At 40.9% G+C, this 21,710-nt stretch overlaps 1 protein-coding gene and 1 long non-coding RNA gene across 3 annotated transcripts in view; both read right to left on the bottom strand.

The window, feature by feature from the left end:
* ptprdb (protein tyrosine phosphatase receptor type Db) overlaps window positions 1-21,710 on the bottom strand; it is a 147,317-nt gene that overhangs the window by 51,233 nt on the left and 74,374 nt on the right. For both annotated transcript variants that reach the window (XM_046046387.1, XM_046046388.1), the window contains exons 6-7: window positions 16,934-17,083; window positions 1,197-1,342 (exon numbers count right to left, since the gene is read on the bottom strand). In XM_046046387.1, the coding sequence (XP_045902343.1) occupies window positions 1,197-1,342; window positions 16,934-17,018 (231 nt within the window). In that variant the 5' untranslated portion in view covers window positions 17,019-17,083. The remainder of the gene's footprint in view (window positions 1-1,196; window positions 1,343-16,933; window positions 17,084-21,710) is intronic.
* LOC123969215 lies at window positions 5,633-11,225 on the bottom strand. The gene is made up of 3 exons (XR_006824680.1): window positions 11,071-11,225; window positions 6,649-6,796; window positions 5,633-6,500 (listed from the first exon to the last, which is right to left on the bottom strand). It is a non-coding gene; the product is annotated as an uncharacterized LOC123969215 (long non-coding RNA).

The raw sequence follows: 21,710 nt of genomic DNA, 5'->3' as shown, positions 1-21,710 counted from the left end.
CTGATGTCCGTAGAAAGCTCTTTGGTCTTGCCCATGGTGGTGATGTTGGATGCTGGTTGTTTGGGTGTTGACAGGTGTCTTTTATACAGGTAACGAGGTGAGGCAGGTGTATTTGATGTAGATAATTGGTTGGGATTGGGGCTGTGTCTTAAAGAAAGACTAACTGGCTTGTAGGAGCCAGAATACTTGCTGTTTGGTAGGGGGTCATATACTTGTTTTTCCTCATCAGATGGTCATCAATTTTTATAAATTCATATGATGTGATTTTCTGGAATTTTCTTTGGGATTCTGTCTTTCACTGTTAGAATGTACATATGATTAAAATTGTAGATTGTTGCATTCTTTGTAAGTGGGCAAACCTGCAAAATCAGCAAGGGGTCAAATACTTATTTCCCCCACTGTATATTTCTGCTCTCTGAGGCTTCTTCGAGCAGTGGATTGTGATACCTTCATCCCTGCACTGTGGAGGTCATTGGTGTCACTTACTGATGTTTTGGGGGGTTTCTTCACAGCTCTCACGATATTTCTGTCATCAACTATTGTTGTTTTCCTTGGCCGACCTGTTCAACGTCTGTTGCTCAGTACACCAGTAGTTTCTTTCTTTTTCAGGACATTCCATATTGTTGTGCTTGCTATGCCCAGTGATTGTCCAATGGCTCTGGTCGATTTTACGTCTTTTCTCAGCTTGACAGTGACTTGCTTTTCTCCCATAGACAGCTCTCTGGTCTTCATGTTGGTTTATCCTCTTTAACAGGAAATGCAGTCTTTATAGGTTTGAACCAAGGATGAAAACTTAGACTAGTCATGCAGAGCTATTTAATGTTTGGACAATCAACCTAAAAGGCAACACCTGGGCAACAAGAAACATCTGTCAGTCACATGTTCCAATAGTTTTGCTCACTTGACAAATGGGTGGGTTCAAACAAAGGGTGATATGTCCTGAGTTGTTTAACACATCTAGATGTGAATACCAGGAAATGAGAGCTGAAATTCTGAACTCTTGTCTCATACTCATCTTTTGATCTTAAACCAAATGTCTTCAGTGAACAACAAAAACAAAAGAATTTGCCTTACCGTTCCAATACTTTTGGAGGGGGTCTAGCTCCATTTTGGGATGGTAACCCATTCCCATTTCAGCTTAGCATTTCCACATGAGAAGAAGTCAATACACATACATTAGTGTCTCATCATCATACCTCAAATCTCTGGTTGCTGACTTTTTTGCCTTTCTTGTTCCAGACAATCTTGGGCTGTGGGTCCCCTGTGGCCTGGCACACAAAGGAGGCCACTCCACCCTGGACTCCTGTTTGGTCTTCTGGCGTTCGTGTAAATCTGGGGGGTGCTGTGTGGAAAGACATGTATAAAAAGTCAAGTTCAAACTCCCAACATTGCTGTTTGTACGTGTATGCACATGCACATGTCATTGAGTACAGGAGATTTGAAGATGAAGAAGATTTGATTTACACAATGCTCTTAAAATGACAACCATTCACATCGCCATTACCACTATACTAATAAGCATTTTTTACATACATGTACATATTCTCTAATGGATTATTGTGTTTTCCAAATACACCAGATTGCCACTTAATATACTGCTATAATCTGTCATTCACAAATCTGTAACACTTATGTTTGATCTCTGTTGTACTAAAACAAGAGTGTGTGAAAGGGGAAAATGCCAGATGTGTGTGTGCGTGCAATTTAAGTGAAAAAAACGATGATGCACAATGATGCAGCCACTAGGATGGTTTCCAAAATGTGTGAACATTGTTGAACAAAGTAGCTAGTTGTGTGTGTGTTACGGTGTGAAACAAATTCTTGGACTACGTGCACCTAGTCGTGCATGTGGGTGGCTTTGTGTCTGTGTGTGCATCTTTTTTTCTTTCTGTACACGTGTGTGTACGTTCCACCATGTTTTTCACTCTGTCCCTGTACCACCAAAGAAGCTTAATATTTCTGTGCCATAAAGGATTTATGAAGACTTACTCCTGACATGACCACTAAAGCCCCTCATTCCGGAGACGCCAACAATATCATAACCACAGCCTCCGCTGGATTGTGACATCACGACATCAAAAAGATTCGGCACGTCAGTCACGGCACGTCACCGTCAGCTCGCCTAATGGCATTCCAGCCAAACCAGAAAATCCCTACTTAAGGGCTTACCGCCAACCGCCCTGACAAAGGGAGAGAAATTGCTTTTTGCTGTTTAAAAGGAGGGAGGTAGAGAGAGAGAAAAGCTAAGCTTTTCAGAGAAGGAGAGAAAAAGAGACTGTGTGTGTTGAAAGAGTGGGGAGAGCTGAACAGAAGAACGAGTGAGATAAAGGGAATGAGTGAGAGAGACAGATGGAGAGCAGAATGGGGAAGGAAGAGAAAGCATGAACAGCAGAAGTGGAGCGAGAGAGGAAGATGAGCAGGAGGTGGATACGAGGGAGAGGGAGAGAGAGAACGAGCCAGATGTACTGGCAAACATGGTCCGAGAGCCCCAAGCTGCCCAATCACCTCCACACCTCACTGGCTCACGGCCAAATCTACCTCAATGACTGAATATAACAGTGTGTGTGTGTGTGTCAGAGAGAGAGAGAGAGAAAGTGTGTGTGTGCATTTTTGTGTCTAACTTTCATCCTTGCGTCATGAACTGTGCACATATATGTGCATGTGAGAGTGTGCTTGTGTGATTCATGTACAAAATATGTATTAGTGCTGAAACAATTAATCTTTTAAAAATTTGTCGATTGACAATTATTGTGATTTAATGTGCTGTGTTTTTACAATCAAACTGAAGATGTAAATTTGCACTATTTTCTGACATTTTGTATACTAAATAACCAATAGATTATTCAGAAACATAGTTCTCAGATTAACAGGTAAATTAATGAAAATAATGGTTAGCTGTAACCCTACTATGTTCAGTTCAGTTCTTTTTATTAACCCAAGTGGGAAACTTGCAGTCACAGGATAAACATGTACTTGCATGCAAACAATTTCTAAAAGCATGCCATTATACTGTACTTGTGTGTGCGATGCATGCGTAAATGAGTTAGTGAGTGACTGAGCAAATGTGCGTGTGCCCATGTGAGAGAGAGAAAGAGAGAGGGAAAGAGAAAGAATGAGGAGCGGGAGAATCGCTCTCTTAATCCTCTTGCTAATCTCTCCCCCACAAAACAAATGAAAAGTGTAAAGCCAGCAGAGCCATACTAAAAGGCATGGTAGACCTTTCAATTGCTTTTTTATCTTTCCCCCCTTCTCTTCATCTATCTAACCCAGATCCCTCTCTTCATATATCTCCTGTTTAATTGTCTTAGGTTCTCTCCTCCTTATATTTTGCCCCTTTATCGCTCTACCCGCTCCTCTGTCTATGCCACTGAATCACCCCTCCACCCCCACCACCCCTTCACAGCTGCTCTCCTTGCTCACTCTTTCATCCTCCTCCTTGTTACTCTTTCTCCATCTCCTCCCTCCATCTCTGGGGTGTTACATAAGTCTTCCTGTCACATTGACTGACTTAATGAGGGGGAGGGGGGGTGCAACCGTATGCTGCACACTTCTCCCAACTCGCTCTCGTAATTCCACTTCTCTCTCGTTTCTCTCTCTTCTCTCGCCGCTACTTTTTATCGGAAATCATCATCCCTGTTTTCTTCTTTTTTTCCAGCCCTCATTCCTCTTCTTTGCTCTCTAACTAGGTCCTAACAGTTCTCTCTTCTGCCAAGATCATCAGGGTTTTTTTTGGTAGGATTAAGCGTTGACATTTGGGCCAAGGAGAGAGAGGTGGGATCAAGCTCAAAAGGGCAATTCAATATTTGTAGTACTTTAAGGGGAAAGGAGGTTTATTATGCAGGTTTAACATTTCATGGAGATAAAATGACAAAGAAGAAACACAAGAACTTCTTCTAGGGGGACACTTCTGCAGCAGTCATAGGCTTTCAGGTGCTCAAGCATGTTGCCAGGCATTCTTCACAGCCTTCCTCCTTCCCTTCATCATGACCTAAGATGGAAGTGACGGGAAACTACTGAGTGTGTCTTAAGAGAGAGATTTAAATGGAATTAGACAGTGCCAATCTTTCCCCTCTTGGTGTGTGTTTGGGGTGGATGGAGGGTGGCCTACATAAAGGTCGCCATACAGTGGGACCTGATCTACACAACAGATGGCAGGGATTACAAAGTCAGCTCCACCCTTTAGACCACTTTTGAGTCAGGGCTGAAGATATGTGATAAACTTCCAGGGGGCAAGATCTACTTTATGTCATTTTGGTATTTAAAATCAAAGAAATACCAATGTCATTGCTTACATCTCACCTGATATTCAGGTAAACTGGACTGATGGCAGGCACTGCTATGCTTCTCCTCCAACTACTAGAAGTTTTATAAACCATGACAAATTCAACATTAACCTGCAAACCATTATGGGGTGATGGGGGTTTTGCAGGAAAGACAAATAGCAAGACTAAATGAAGCTAATGACACTTTGTAGGAGACTGCAGGGACATGCTGTAGCTGGCAGATGCTGTCTTAACCTAGAGGGACACAGTGAGAGAGATGGAGTTTGTAAGAACAGATGCCAGCGCAAACCTTCAGGGAGTATGATTTACCAATATAGTGTATTAAGATTGGGAAATGAATGGAAAGTACATATTAGGGAGGAAAAAAATAGGGAACTAAACACAAAAGATGCATGTATGGGCAGAAATATGCATCACTAGATATTTAATTTGAATAATTCTAATTTTAATTTAAATTGCTCAACTTGAATAATTGCATTTGAAAACTAAAATTGAAAAGCATAACCTTAAACCTTCAATAAGTAGAGGCTGCACTCACTTTCTGGCAGTGAAATACTGCATGTTATGGGTTGTATTGGCCATTTAAAGGTATTAACAGGTAAACGGGACTGGATTGGTTGGTACACAGCAAGTTAAATAATGTAAGGTCACAAAGATAATAGCAAAAGATATGTCTATTTTATATATAACTCAGCAGTAAATCATGTTAATTATAGGCTACAGTCTGTTTTCCAAATATAAACAAGGATATTAGACATAGGCCTACCAAACACATATTCCATCAGCAACAACAGGCTTCTATTATTGCCAATAATCACATAAATGTCAGGCCTGGTTATAAACGGCAAACACTTATTTGGCCACAATTATGATTATTCCGTGATGTTTATTTGTACGTTATGTCTGTTTGACCCAGGCCCAGCAGTTGCAGTCGTAAAGAGACTGGGCGATACAGCTTTAACATACTGCACGCGCTCCCGCAGACGGCAATCAATTTTTGGTGGACGATCACTTTTCGGCACGACACCTGTATTCTCTGCTCTCCAGTCTTTCTGGCCACGTAAAAATCTGATTTCAGGTCTGTTAACACCTTATACAGTCTATGATTAACACACAGTTAACACTGACATTTCCGGGGACAGTTCCAGATGGGGAAAGGCCACCAAAACTGGGGACTGTCCCCGGAAAACAGGGACGTCTGGTCACCCTAGTAAATGTGGCTAGCATCTATTGTACACAACGCTGGAGCAATTGTTGTTGATAGCGATGCTGTTACTGAGGGAGAGTCAAGAGGAACTGTGTAAATGTGAAAATTAATTTGAAGCCAGTTAAATAAGCAGAGTAGCAGGTTGGATGTGGTATTTTGCTTTATTTGGAACTTCATGCTACAACACTAACGTTAACTCCGCTTGCTTTGTTATTAGCATACTACTATTGAAAAGTCTCTGCCACATAATGTTAGCTTAGTATTTATGCATAAACTGTCTAAACCATAAACATACACTCTCTTAGTTTGTCTTAACAGGTAGCCTACATTTGTGAGAAGTCACCTGCATAGCCCAGTGAAGTAGAGCGCATTTGTTGTGAAGAGATATAGAGCTAATGTGTTAACATGTAGCACAGTAAGTTTTGTAAGGGAAACACTAACTATGTAATGTATAGTAAATGTCAGGTTTTGGGGGGTGGAATGTACAATATGAAACAAAGAGAAGATGTAAACATTAGTCAAGTAATCATTTCTACTAAAAAGAAACCTTATAAATAATAAACACAAGGATGTTATCAAAGTAAAAGTATAGAGATTACTGTAGCTATCCCATGTGTTATCCTCCTGCAGATTATCTGTTTGTTACCCTTTTAAAATGCTTTAGAGAATACTGTAAATTTTATACTGTGATCTGTCAACACCATTCACTACCTGTAGTAAAAGATTACTAGCAAAACTCACATTTTCATTGTTATTTCATCAAAAAGGCCAAACCCCTCTTTGAAATTAAAGCACTTTATTCATAACCAATGAAATGGAAACAGGGTTTCCTGTATAATGAAGTTGTGTAAACCGGTAATGGAGCTCTTAAGTCACAGTGGTTACTAGCTGCTGAACGCTGTCTTGTCTTTAGCTTGACAGAAGCATGAAACCTGGTGTGTCTGTTTGCCAGGAAAGTCTGGTGTGTCCACTTCAACCAAACACAAGCTTTATCAGGTCACTCAGATGATCTGTAAAACATGGCAGAGTCACTGTTTCTTGTACATTATACTGTTAAGTTTTATTTCTCCACATCACTGAAGAGACATTAGACAAAAGATTTGCACACTGAATTAGAATGCATTCGTTTCAGCGAATAAACTGGCAACTAATACATACACGCAAACTGGAACCTATCAAAGCTGTTATGTAATCTTCTAGGTCCAGACAAGGTCTCATCATTGGTGTGGAAGTTAGAAAGGCCTGAAGAGCTGCATAGGGAACAGTAGATGTGCCAACACCAATGTCTTTTCAGGAAGACAACAGCCTGGACAGCAATTGCATTCCATCAGAATTGTATTTTTTTTTTAACACCAAGCAATATGACAGAAGACAAAGAAATAACTATATTACATTATAAAAACAGCTACTAATGGCTGCAACAGCTAACTGTTAAACCTTAATAAAAAGTAGTCCTAATATATATGTAACTTATGTTGTGACATGTACTAAAAGCTCATACATTCTGCATGTGTTCCCGGTGTGTTTGTAATGCAATGCAAGAAGGACAGATCAAGCGCTGTTGGCAGTATTCCTATGTGTATTTTACAACAGAACTGTAATGGAGCTGCAGTGTTGTCACTAATACTAGTATTGCAATAACGCTAAGTGTATGAATGAATCAGAAGGTACCCAGTGGGCCACTACAGATTTCAGGTATGAGGAAGTTAGCGACTTGGTGCAAATCAAAGTTACACAACACTGCCAAGCAATTGACCATTTGTTTTTCACATGTGTACCACGAGTCTATGAGGTAAATTTACATGCTCCAGCAACAGACACACATACCAGCGAACATCAAGGAGCACAAGAGGTTTTCATGTATGCAACAACAAATCAAGCTGAGCTAAAGTTAGCGATGCAGTATAATTAGTATTTTGGTCTTATCAATGTTTTCTTGCTTGTATTGTTGTCTTTTGGGTATTGTAGTCTTTGCACTTGTTGAAGCACTTTGTACATTATTATTATGATTATTATTATAAAGTTCCACAAAAATCACAGTGTAGACGCTAGCCACATTAGCTGGGGAGGGTGCTAGCGCTAAGTTCAACAGGCTTACAGTCAAAATAAACAGTAAAGCAACATAAAAACGCCAAACTTACAGGTTCCAAGTTGGTATTGTTTCATCCTTGCGCTTCAGTTTTAATGGAATCCTGGTTTGTAACACTACTGCTCCTCTTTGAGAAAGCAGTCCAGATTAAAATTGTTAGCGCACATGTATAGTTTTAGAGGAGTGAAGGAGATGGTAAAGAGAGATAAGTGCTGATTGGCTGAAAAGGAGTTCTGTGAATCTGCACTCGATTGGTTTTCCTTGATGACGGGATGTGTCTCAGCAAACTGAATTTGAATTGTGAGAACTGAATGTGAAAGTACATAGAGAGTTTAATTTTCAATTAGGATCAAATACATTTTAGAGCAACTAAATTCAATTTCATAATATTATCTTCATTTGTTTTTATTTTATTTGAATGATTCTGATTAATAAGGCTCACAAACTAAAACAATAATGGAACATACACGTATCTTTTCCAAAACTCAAAGAGCAAAAAATTGCATCTTGTGTGCCCTCAATCACTTAGCTGATATAATGCAAAAAAGCATAAAGCAGACAGGCTTCTCCACACAAAGCAAATCAACAAGGAATGGAGTCAGCAGCATGATATGCACTCACTTTGATAGTGCAGGTATCAAAGTTACAAATCGGAAAATAGAAGCTCTGAGATGCTGGATGCAAAGTATAAAATTACACATAAGAATTTAGAATGAGTAGGCTTTAGAATAGTTTTAGCTAAAAGCAGCAGATGGGGAATCCCAGACATTAACAGTAGCTAATCCTGCATGTGTGTTTGAGATGAATACTATTTCTGCTCACTGGTTGAGTAGTGGATCATGGTTATTGAGCTTCCTGATCAAATAGATACAAAGCATACTCATAAATAATCCTGGGTATTTCTGTGTGGACATGTGTTGTGTATGAGCATGAATAGCTTTTGTGAGTATTTGTGTATGCGTGTTGGAAGTTTTGATCACATCTGAAAACACTGCTCTGTATGTTGTCACAACTTGCCAAGCACCTGTGCCTGCGCATCTCATTTTCCTGTGTTTGTGTGTGTGTGTGTGTGTGTGTGTGTGCGCTCAGGTCAATGGTTAGGCATAGAATAAGTAATTTACAGTCCTTGCCAGGGAAAGATCCAGCTGCATAGTATTGTATGTGGTGGTGGGTGGTTAGCTGATGACTCCCCAAATGAGAACTGAGGCAGGCTTGTCAGACAAGTTGAGGAATGAGACCAATATCGGGGCCTGAGCCAGGGCCATGATAGTCAGCCTCGAGAGTGGGTGGGCAGCTGGCCAGAACCATAACTTAAAACACATTAACATCAAACCGACACATTAAGAGCAAATTATCAGCTGCTCGCTTTCGTCCTGGAAATGAAATTGGATTGCTGGGGCCAATAAACATAGAGAGACAGCTATCATCCTTCTGCAGCACGCATAAGTGTTAATTGGAAAATATTTGGTAAAATGGGCCATTTCAAAATAGAAAATTGAATTATGCACAATTAAGTGCCGTAACTTCTGATAAAACTTCACATTAAAGATAAAATGTTAATTCAAGTTTCACAAAATTGTGAAAGTGTCCATTTATCTGAGCATGTGTCTCAACCAAATCTGTAGTATTACATTATTTATTTCAAACACCGTTTTCTTCTCATACGAAACTGCATGCTCGTGACTTGCAGTTCTATACATATAGATCTGCAGTTCTTTGACCAACTTTCAGCTGACGTCACCATGCACCACCAATATCGTTACTCTTAATATTTATTCTGATGCAATAGCAAAAGATAAACAGCACTTTTACTGCAGATAGTAATGCATGTCCAATTAGCATGCCACTTACCCACCATAGCTGCCCCAGGGTCTGGCTAGGGCCGAGTTAATCAGGGTTAATTTGTTAGAAACACAGGGGGAGGAATTAATCAAATGGAGTCTTCTTTTATACACAGGTCATTAGAAACACATGGGCTACCCACTGGGTACACAACTTTACTGGGTCAGAGCTGGCTTCCCATAAAGTTAAACAGAGGGTTTTTCTCAGTGCTGGTCACAGCGTATTACTCACAGACCAATGCTTAGCTAAGTTAGAGCTAAGCTGATGCTATCCAGGCCTCTTCACAGACGGGTGCACCTGCTAAGCTAATGCTAAGCTAACGCCGGTCAGATCCTGTTACTCTCACATGGGCGCACAGCTATGCTTGCTGCTAATAGCCTCACTGCTGTGGGCCAGCGACGCAGCACACTGAGAAGCTTCAGTATCAGAACTGCTTCTTTCTCACCAACATGGACTTTCCCTCTCTCAGCCTTATCCGCTAGACTCATGCATCGATTTTTATAGATAACAGTGGAGAACTAATTCCACAGGGTCAACAAGTATGAGACTACTGATTTGAAGGTATATTTTGTGCCTTCTACAACCAGTAACCCAAACCTTAACCCTACCCAACAGTAACTGTAGGCTACTCCTAAAGCCAGTACTGGTGGTAAACAGTTAAAATAATAATATCATTTGGATTGGCATTATAATTTTGTGTGTATGTGACTTATGAAAATGTTTGTGATGTGACCCATTTCTGTCACCTTCTATGGAGAGATATTTGCACTGGAGTTGATGAAAAGAGGTTGTCAAGCATTTAAATTAGGCTTTAAATTTTTAATGTTTAATGTCATATATTCCGGATGAGCTTGAGCTGGCACATCATCACTGGAGCTGAATTTTAATACAATACAATAAATTATTCCAGAAAATATACCATGCATTATTTAGATAATGACTGGAATTAGTTTTGTTGATAAGTGGCATGTTAATTAAAAATAAGGAAATTAAAGGACAATTTCAGTGTGATTAGAGTTGCTCAACATCACTGTAGACTTCTCTGCAGAGTCCCAGCAGATTTCTTTTCCCTTATTTTTAATAAACACTGTCTAATCAAGTTAACCCTTGCAATGTCTTCAGGGTAAAAAAAAAAAAACCTGTTTATTAGAATAACAGCAGAAAAAACTTCCTAAAGAATTTTTTTGATGATGATGAGGACATTTCCTGGCCTGACCCCAGCATTAGAAACGTTTAATCCTCTACATCCCTCCTTTTAAAAATAAAAGCTGTGCAAATATTGTCTTTGGGCCTCCTCCTGCACCTCTAAAGCTCACACAAAATAACACTTTGTGGCTTTATGAGAGTTATGAGACAGACTACCAAAACAATCCGACATACCAGAAAACACAGTAATTTACAATTTAAACAGTTTAAACAAATAAGATATAACATGTTAACTGGTGAACTTTGGTGGTGCAGGTAGGTGAATTTCGTCAGAACCAGGTAAGCTTTTTTCCAACTTTATGCTAAGCTAACAGGCAGCTGGCCACAGCTTCATATTAAACAACCACATATGAAAATGGTATCGATCTGCTCATCTAAACTCTGAATTAAAGTGAAAAAGCATTTTCCCATAAATGCTGAGGTATTACTCTAGAGATACTTACATTAATTTTGAAAGCAGACGGTACCGGGGGCGATGGTGCTCTGGGCGATGATAATGATTGACACATTTTTTTTTACGCCGTTTTAACTCTGAAACACGCCGATGTTGTTGCTCTGAGTCTAAGCGGGCGCCATCTTGATTATTGCGCAATACCTGCAAGTTGCCTGCCTGCTCTCGTCTTTTCTGCAGAGAGGAAACATGCCGCTTGAGAACATACGGTGTTTTTTGCCATTTTGTGGCCGATCCGTTGGAGATATATAGACATGCAAAATGATAGACATCAACTTAAAGGTCTGCTCAAGCCGGATCGATTGATACCCCCGTTCTAAATCTACAGGCCTGTAAAGCATGGGAGTGCTTTTGGTGACAGGAATGTTGATGAATACTCCTGTTTTTATCAGTATTTCATGTCATTTGGAAATAGGTTGTATGGACTGAAGAAGTGTTTTAAAGATATCTATCAATAAAAGTCAGCATTTTAACAATAAATATTGCCAAAATATGGAAATTCGCCTAGTATATTTGAAAATGTTGTATGATAACTGTTTTAGTTTATTTTCATCAGATTTACAGTTACAATTGTATTCTAGGTGTATTAGAAGATATTCCGTTGCATTAAAAGCTAACTCAGGATGGTTTTGATGGTTTATTGCATCAAAATATAGCTTTTTTTACCAGGTGAGGCTAAAAATTTCAGATTTTTTCTTTATTGCATCTCCATGAAGTCTGTAAAAGTAAAATAAATATATTAATACACAATGGATTCATATTCCTTAGCTTCTGACTTTTCAAAGGAGACCAGAATTATGCATCTAGGCCAAATGGTTGAGGAGTTATTCCTGATTCATTTTGGGTATGTCATTTTAGGCGTTTTTTCTGGAAAAAGGGGTCTGTTTTCATCAGGTTAACTTTCTATGCTGTTATATGCAAGGCAACACAAGTATCTATACTTAACAGTCACAATAAAAATGCTGAAATGATCTGTAAAGACTTGAACAGTATGTTGACCAGTGTAACACTTGAGGCCTTTTGGTAATTTGATCATCACTACTCAGTAAACAAGATAAGTCACCCAGTGCTTTCATCATGGTCTAAACTGCCAAGAGCAGATGTTGACATTTTGTACTGTGGTTATAGGCAATAATGTCATCTTCCTGCCTTTTCTTTACACTTTCAGGGAGTCAGGCAATACCAATCAATCACAGAAAAGAAACACAATCCATCTAAGAAAATAACTGCCACCCACCTGGGGCAGAAAACTTTAACCTTTGTGCCCCTGCCTCTTCATCTTGTGCCAGTGAATCCTGACGGTACCTCATCCATCAGCAACAAGGAGCCGAGAAGCTCGCACGAAACCAGATACTTATTGCAATCTAATCTCTTGTCTACTCAAAGCACTACATGTGCTTGCATACATGTACATATAAAACATACAGCCACAAACATACTCACAGGGACACACACATTAATGTGCCACTAAACTCAAACCCTCAATGATATGCGTGAGCTCACAAATCTTTGATACACATGTAAGGCATTACAGCTTCTCTGCCTTCTTAAGTTCTTACCAAAGAGTGGTGCCAATTTTTCTCCAGTAGAGCAAAACTCAAGTCAGTCTTATTTATATAGATCACTATAAATCCCTCCTCACAAATTTGCCTCGAAGGGCATTACCATATGTACAGCATACTACACCATCTACTGTATCCTTACAAAGTATATTAAATGCATTAAATATGAAAAAGATGCTATACTTTGTGTATAGCTTTGTGTACAGGTGTGGGGCTTGTCACACAATGCACATTTCATTTCGGCTTAAATATACAAAAACTAAACAGACAGATAAAACTAAATTGCACTGACATTTATTTGATTTAATCTAAACTAAATTAAAAACCAGGCTCGTGGAATTCACAAAAACACGAGCCTACCATGTGTTGTGGAAGCAAATGTTGCTTTTTATAGCAACTTAGACCCTTGCACTTTGAATCTGAGGGAAAGCTGAATGAAACACTTGCAGTTAACCAAAGAAGGCTCCTGTCTAAGCATTTGGTGTTCAGTACCTCCCTCAAGGGCTCCCAAAGTAAGCAAAAGTGCGCGGTGCTGTCACTGCGGGAGATTGGCCCATCCACCTTCCACATTTCAGTCAACCTCGAGGCCATGCAAGGGCTGGCAATATGGTCAGATGTTGACAGGTCAGTCAGTCACCCACATGAGCAACTTCTGTGTTTCTGGTGTTGTACTCTGACTTAATATGTCATGCATGAAAATGTCATTTTTTCAGAGTTTTTATTGATGCCTCTGTCTTTTTTTTACATTAAGCTTCGTGGACAAAAAGAAATTGGAAATGCACAGCTTTTACATCACATAAATGATGTGACGCAAACTGAGGCTAAAGAATTTCACCTTACCAAGAGCCTCCCTAGGCAGAATCCAAACCACTCTTGCTTGGTTTCAAAATGTACAGTCTGCTTACTAAAGCATGGGGTTGCAACTCAGCACTGCTTCCCCTAATGTAGCCTCAGAAAAATGAGCCGTTTTGTTGTGTAGTCTGTTGTGCGCACACACACGCTTTATTTTAGCTGGATTTTTTCATTGTTACATCCAAGCTGCAAGGCGAAGGACGACAGCTTGTTGGTTTTGGGGCAAACGAGGGTCAGCAGAAAGAACCATGTTGCATTGTTTCCCGTCGCCCTGAATGAGGAGGGATTCAGTTTCTCGCAGAGGGCATCTCACTGCGTACATGGAGCAGTGGCCCAGTTTGCGACAGGATCAGGGCATTACTCTTAATCCACCAGATAGATGTCATATGCACGCACGCGCACACAAGAGAAACAAAAATGGTGGCGCGAGAGAGAGAGGGCGGAGAGAAAGAAGGAGTAAAAGAGGGAGAAAAAAAACACGCAGTCACGCACCAAAGCTCAGTGCACTGCTTGTATTGTTACACCAGCGCTTGTGAGCAGAATGCACATATGGTGCAGTGTCATGCAAGGTTTCCAACTATGCACATGGCATATTGTTCCATCTGATTGCATCTTAAAAGCCTCAGTCCACTAGTGAATATATGGGTGTAACTTGTGTAGCAAGCATGTGTGTTGACGGTGTTTCTAAAGTTTAATGAAAAAGGAAGCCAAAATCGAGACATAGAGGAGTAGCCTCTATGCTGTAAAACCCTATCATGCTTAAAATGTATTCCGTTCATTTGGAACGAGGTTTGAGTGAAGATAAGAACTGAAGGCAATATTTCCGAGTGTGTTTAACATTTCAAAACATGTAGACAGGAGACGAGCAGCAAAGATGTCAGCGTCCCAGCAGCCTCTGTATGAATTCTCAACATTCAAATCTCTGAGTCCCCACTGTTGATATTAAAAGAGGCATTCTATGTCATACACAATGAGATAAAAAGGGAAAAGAACAGCCTTTCCTCCCTTTCCCCCCCCACAAGCCCTCTGTCCCTCCTTTCTCAACAGATTATATGGATGTGCTGAGAAAAGGCAGAGAGCGAGCAGGAAAAGAGCCATGGAGAAAGTCGCAGTGAATGAGACGAGAGCAGTAGAAAAAGAACAATTCAGACAGAGGAGACAAAGTATGAATCCTTTTCACCCTTGCTGCGTCTGTGCTGCTCCCCTAACCAACATAGAGGAAGTCTGGGAGCATCATCGTTTTGATGGATGACTGGGCCTTTACTGGCTGACCGTGGGACTTACACAAGGGACAAGAGGGCAGTAGGCTGAAAGGAAAACAAGAGTGGTTTGTGGATGTGTATGCTTTTACTGGGCTCTTTGTGACTGTGTACTTTTAAAAGATTGCAGGATGGCTGCCTCAAGCCTATACTTGTATGCTCATATGCTTGTGTGTGTGTGTCTGTGTGTGTGTGTTAGAGGGAGGCGATGATACATGTTCACATACATGCATCGAGCAACCGCAAGCTTGGATTTTTCTCCCAACAAACAGACTGTGCTGGTTTACAAATGCTCTTTTTCACAATTTTTACCATAACATGTAATGTACATTTATAATTAGGGGTGTGATGAGCCACTTTTAAATCATTTGTGCGGCAGCATTTTGGGTAACCGGTGGAAACAATAAACAGCGACAGAGAGAACAATGTAAGGAACGTTTCAAAATGTACTTGCGCTATTTTGCATTCTGTGACTTTCAGTTGAACAAAAGACTATTTTTCCAGTCACATATTTCGTCATTAAAGATTTCTTAAGGGTAGTGTCAAAATACCGTCTCGTCTCTTTCTCCATCCATCGTCAACTGCTTATCCTGCGCACAGGGTCATGGGGGGGCTGGAGCCTATCCCAGCTGACAGTGGGCGAAAGGCGGGGTACACCCTGGACAGGTCGCCATCGCAGGGCCACACATAGACAAACCACTCACACCGAAGGACAATTTTAGAGACACCAATTAACCTAGCCTGCATGTCTTTGGATGGTGGGAGGAAGCCAGAGCACCTAGAGAGAACCCACGCAGACATGGGGAGAACATGCAAACTCCACACAGAAAGGTCAAGGAAACCGGGGTTTGAACCCATGACTTTCTTGCTGTGAGGCGACAGCGCAACCACTGCACCACCGCGCTGCCTCATCTCATGCTCATGAACGCAATATCGTGTATCGTCTCATCTCATGAGCTAAGTGTATCATTAAATCCCTACATATGAAACAATCATTTTTTAAACAAGACAACAAGACAAGATAATGGTCAGATGTTTGAAAGTCTGCACGGCTGTTTGCTTGTTTGTAAATACATATCCTGGTAAGATATTTTCAAAACGTTTTGAGAAAGCCGAACATGGTAACTGGTTGATTACAAAAAATCCTTTTGCATACAAACACCGTATTGATATTCAAATATATGATTAACAATGCAGTAATGGTCTACATGCTGTAAAAAAAATAAAGTCTAGCACTGGTTAAATGGGGGATAAAATTACTGTTGTCTTCCATTAAGATGGGTGATAAGACAGAATAGAAGATGTGTCCAGAAAGCAGGCCAAGTAAAATCAATCTATTTTGATAATCACTATAAATGTCTTTTTTTATATGGACACATGGCAGTTTCCAGTCTCTAAGGTCCAGTTTTCTTAGCCTTATATTATAGTAAACTGAACATATTTGGGTTTTGGACAAAAGAAGTAATTTGAAGATGTCACCTGGTGATGGACCTTGTTAAAAAAATGTTCTGACATTTTATAGACCAAGCGATTAATCAAGAACATAATTGACAGATGAATCAATAATGAAAATAATCAGTAGTTGCAGCCGTAATTAAAGCCAGGACACGACTCATAACCAGAATACTAATATGCATGTGAACTTACTCAGCAATCAGGGATCTCGCACGCACACACACACACACACACACACACACACACACACACACACACACACACACACACACACACACACACACACACACAAATGGTATGACCACAATCACACAAGCAGTGAGGAAATTATCTGATTTGCCATATGTGGTCTGTCTATCCATGCCAAGTACTCCTGGGATGGACAAAAACAGCTGGCCTCGTATCAAACCTGCTACCCAACACACACTCCTACACTCTCACACACAGACAGACAGACACACACACACACACACACACACACACACACACACACACACACACACACACACACACACACACTCATACAGCAGTAATGTGATGTCAGGACTGGAGTGGTTTATAAGAGAAAATCAGGTCAATCCAACAGCTTGTGTATATACGTAAAAACGATATGTGTAGAAGATATGTACGGTATATTTGGATGTATACAGTACATAAATATATTTCTCTTAATGCATCTGTGAGAAGGTGTGTGTGTGTGTCAAAGTGTGAGTGCGGAAGGACTCACAGTCGGCATCAGCGAGGAAGAGGAAGCTGAGGAGGAGCAGGCCCGGACTGGCAGAGTGCATCATGGGATACGTCGACACATGCATGCTGTATCCACCGTGAGCTCACTGCCTCACTGTACAACAGGACGATAGAAACAGGCCCTCACAACCTGGAGAGAGAAACAGAGAGCGAAAGGGGAGAAGGTAAAAAGAAGATGCGGTCATTAGACTCATTCCAAAGTCCAAATTAAGAGAGTTTCAGATATTAGAGAAGACCAACACACACCAACAGACACACACAGACTTGAAGTGTGTGAGTTCCCTCTAGGCCTTATACTCCAGTTATGCAGCTGCCTCTCCTCTTCTCGCTTCATTAGGACCATACACTCATCGCCGGAGGTGTGTTTTGGTGTGTGTGTCTGTGTGTGCATGTGAGAGAGTGCATAAAGTAGCTGACGAATTTCAACTTATGGTGAACATTTAGTATTAAAACATCAGTGGGCTTCTAAAGTTCATGTTTTTTAATCTCCCGAGTAAGCAACGGCCTCAATTTTTCTGCTTTAGTTTTTTTTTTTCCCCCATTATACAATCTACAAAGCATAGCACACTTCAATATCGGATTTTCTTCCGAATGTACTGTACGTCAAAAACAGCATGATTTCCAATTGATGAAAAAGGAATGAATGGCTTTAAGATGGAGGGGTGGAAAGCTCGAGCCAGGGATTGATGGATGATGGGGAGATTAAAGTGGGAGGAGACTGGCTGGTGTTATCTGTTGGCTATGTTGCACACGGTGTTGGGTCAACATACAGCTCAATGGCTCTATCCTGTCAACTTTAGCTCTCTTCCTTTCTTAGACTCTCTCTGTCTCTCCTTTTAGTCCATCCCTTTTCCTTTTCCTCTCCTATATTTGTCCTCACACATCTGTATAACTTTTTTGCAGTTTTTAGTTTCCTAACTATTCTAAATATTTCTTGCTTAAGTCTGTGTTTCCTTCTGCTTTGACTCCTCTTTCCTTTCCTTCTCATTCATCTTGTCTTTAACTACTTTTTTACTATTACGCTCCCTCCAGCATCTTCCTTGCTCCTTTCAGTCAGATTTTAGGCCGTTTGACTCTCTCTCTGTCTGTCTGTCTGTCTGTCTGTCTGTCTGTCTCTCTGCCATCTGCAGTGTCTGTTGTGAGTGTCTGGCATTGGAAGAGATAGGCGACAGTCTGTGTCAGAAATCTCACAGCTCAAATCATGTGACACAATGAGACATGGCAGATCACTGCTGCTGTCCAGAAACTGACAGTGTTGAGTGAGAGACACTGAATGTGAGTGGAGGCAAAAAAGAGAGACAGAGAGATGAGGTTTAGATGTGTAACATGCACTGTTGCTTGAATGAATGCGTATGGGCTAGCATATGTTGATGCCTCTGAATGTGTATGCATGTGTACATCACCACTGACTGCCTGTGCAGAATTATTTGCATATAAGCAAGCGTGTGTGTGTGCTTGCTTGTAGCTGTGCGTTCCTGTGTCGTGCCTACGTGCATGTATTTGTGGGCTTTCCAAAACTGGACAGAGTCATCAGTCGCTGCAGCAGCAGCAGCAGCAGCAGCAGCAGTCTTAATCCCCTCCACTCCTGAACAAGCCATCTGATTAAAAAAAGACAAGGGGGGTAGGGGTAAAAGAACACTGGAACCCAGAGCTCTTAGCATCCCTGCAGCCAAGGCAGCAAACAACTAAACCCACGCTGGATTTTCCACTTGGTTTGGTCTGAAACAATTGCTTTGGTATAACCTAGATCTCTCCCTGCACATATTAAAGAGGTGGTATTATGTTTTTTGGCTTTTCCCCTCTCCTTTATTGAGTTATATCTCTTTTTTGTGTAATAGGTTTGCAAAGTGAAAAAGCCCAAATTCCAGCCCAAAGGGAGTTCCCATCTCCCACAGAAAGCTCTGCTCTGAACCGCTTGAAAACAGCTCATATGTAGTCCAGCCCTTCACTTCCTGTACTTGTGACGTCACAATGAAAACGCGTCATAAAGCTTGCCAAGCGGCTAGCGGGGTCAGGCATGCCCTCAAACCAAGCTAGTCTCAGCGGAGGCCCTTTGATTTTAGTTAAGCCCCTTTTCCACTGCACAGTACCAGCTCGACTTGGCTCGACTCGCCTTTGTTTGGTTTTCCATTGTAGAAATGTTGTACCTGTACCTGCTTCCAGGTACTTTTTTTCGTATCACCTAACCTCCGTTGAGGTTCCAAGCGAGCTGAGGGATACTAAAATGTAACGTGAAAACACAACAGACTGCTGATTGGTCAGAGAGAATATTCACTACTCACTGCATCATCATTAGGCGCCCCTGACATAGGCCAGCAACAGAAAGTTTTATATTTTACAGTTTTCGTATGGAATTTCATCACTAAATCCACTTCTGAGACATTTTGAGGTGAGAAATCAGCTGTGTAGATTTTGAATATTGACAGTTTTAAGAGAAGTGATGGCAGAACAAAAATGTGCTTGAATATTTTCGGAGTTGAGGAGCTCCGCAAGTGGCTGCGGGAGAAGCCTGTGCCAACCCGCGGGAGGAGCGTGTGAGGCCAGCCGCCTGCTCACAGAGCCCTCTGCTCCCACCGTCACACAGACCGCTGCAGCAACAACGGCAGAGGAAAACACAGCTGGAAGGTTTTCATACCGCTTATCTGTCTTTACATTCTGAGGAATGTTGAAACGTTTTAATCGTAGACTGTATATATTTTAAAAGCTGTGTGGATCCCTGGTGTGTGTGTCGCATTGAACATTACGTCGCGGCAGTTGTGTGTAGCGTCGCTATGACGACAAGCTACGTACTATCTCTGGGTACTGTCTGCAATGGAAAACGGAGCAGGGCCGAGTAGAGTCGAGTCTATCGATTTGCACTATGGTAGCATTTTTCGGCAAGGCAGCACAGATCGTCAGAACACCGGCAACAGTTCAACGTTTAGTCCTAAAAGACTATGCAACTCCTGGCCTGGAAATTCACAATCACAACCTGTAAGTATGCTTTATTGGTTGTGAATTATATTTAAAATAAACACGGCAATGTAACTTCACAGACTGTTCAAGTGCAGAGTTGTTGTAAACGTTGGCTAACACAGCTAAAGTTATATCTATATTGCTAACGTTACACCCGATGTGAAAGCTACCGAGCAAACGTTCAAATTGTTTGGCCAATTTTTATGTAAAATTTAGTTGAAATATGCTGATTTTGGTTTATGGTAAGATGTGGAACAATGAAGTTGTGTGGTTGTGGACTTGAGTAACTTATACCATCTGCTAGGTTACGGTCGCAGTCTGAAGCGGCTTTGATTTGGATCACACTATCTTGTTTCTTACGACCCGCCCTTCTCTGCTTCTGGTTGGCTAGTAGTCCTTACCTGGGAACTGCCAACTCCCAACAAAGATTTTGTACAAGTAAGATGCATCACTCTGTAGCTCAAGAGCGGAGCGTACAACACATAGGGTGAAAAGAGGAGCTGCAGCAATGTGCAGTATGAAAAAAATATGTTTTTTTGAAAATTAAACCATGTAAACCTGTTCTGGTACAACCCCTAATTAAGATTTTGAACCTAAAAATGAGCATAATACCACCTCTTTAAGTCCTCTGCACTGTGATTTACACTACTACAGTAGATATGGGAACTCTATATTAAATATTAAATCTCACTTCCATTTATATTTTAGTTTTCAAGGGGCCATTAACATCTTTTACTTTCGATTTTCTTAGTTTTATTTTGTTGTCTTTTTGCTGTTGCTCAGAGAAGGGTTGATTTGAGTTTAATTATGTTTTACAAGTTATTTCTTTTCTTTTCTATCTTTGTTTGTTAACTAACTAGACTAACTAAGCTGTTTTTGTCCTCAGAAAAAAACACACTAACACTATCACAACTCCTAGATACTCTACGGTATATTTTGAACTTAAATATTAATGCCATTAAAAATGTAAACTGGTATTACAATCTGTTCTCTACAGAGTATTCATGTGCATATTTGTCAAATTAAGTCACGTTTTTACATTTCACGTTAAAAGCTAGATCACTGATAAAAAAGGGCATCTGTCTTGGTGTGTGTCGGTGTTTGTGTGGCCACTAATCACTCTGGCTGATTCAATGTCACTGGAAAAGCCTGCATTATTTAGTGTCTCACTTCACAGTAAGTCATGTTAATTAAAGAGCTAAGATAACAGGGAGAGAGGGCAAGGGTAGGACATGGAAGAAAAGCAAGAGAAAGATGAGAAAAGGTGTGTGGAGGGAGAAGAAATGAAAGTAGAGTGATAAACAGAGATACGAAACAGAGAAGAAAAGAGACTCGGGATGAGAGAAAACAAAAAGATGATAACCTGAGCCACACACACACACACACACACACACACACACACACACAAGCACAACCAGGTAGTCACCAGATCGTAATCTGGATGGCTGTTGTTGCTAGTATTACCGAGGGCCTAACGGAAAGCCTCCCTCGGTGCCTGAGCTTCTGCTGCTGCTGTGGATCACAGGCGGCCCTAAGCCATTCACTTACATTAGTCCCTATCACTCAATTATACACTGTCTGCCTGGCCGGGCCTGCAGCGATCAGTCACACTTATCTCTGGGATAGCTTCTGACAGAACAAAGACTGACTCAAAGAGTGAACGACAGGCTTATGTTTTTTTCACAGGACAGACAGAAGGACGTATGGGGAGGGGGAAGAAGACGAGGGGAAAGGGGAGAGAACAGGGGAGGAGGAGAAAATGAGAGAGACAGAAAAGTTGGAACATAAGACTTTACCCCCCC

This window comes from Micropterus dolomieu, linkage group LG04 (assembly GCF_021292245.1).
Source record: "Micropterus dolomieu isolate WLL.071019.BEF.003 ecotype Adirondacks linkage group LG04, ASM2129224v1, whole genome shotgun sequence".
NCBI classification, from domain to species: domain Eukaryota; kingdom Metazoa; phylum Chordata; class Actinopteri; order Centrarchiformes; family Centrarchidae; genus Micropterus; species Micropterus dolomieu.
This window is presented reverse-complemented; position numbering and strand designations above follow the sequence as displayed.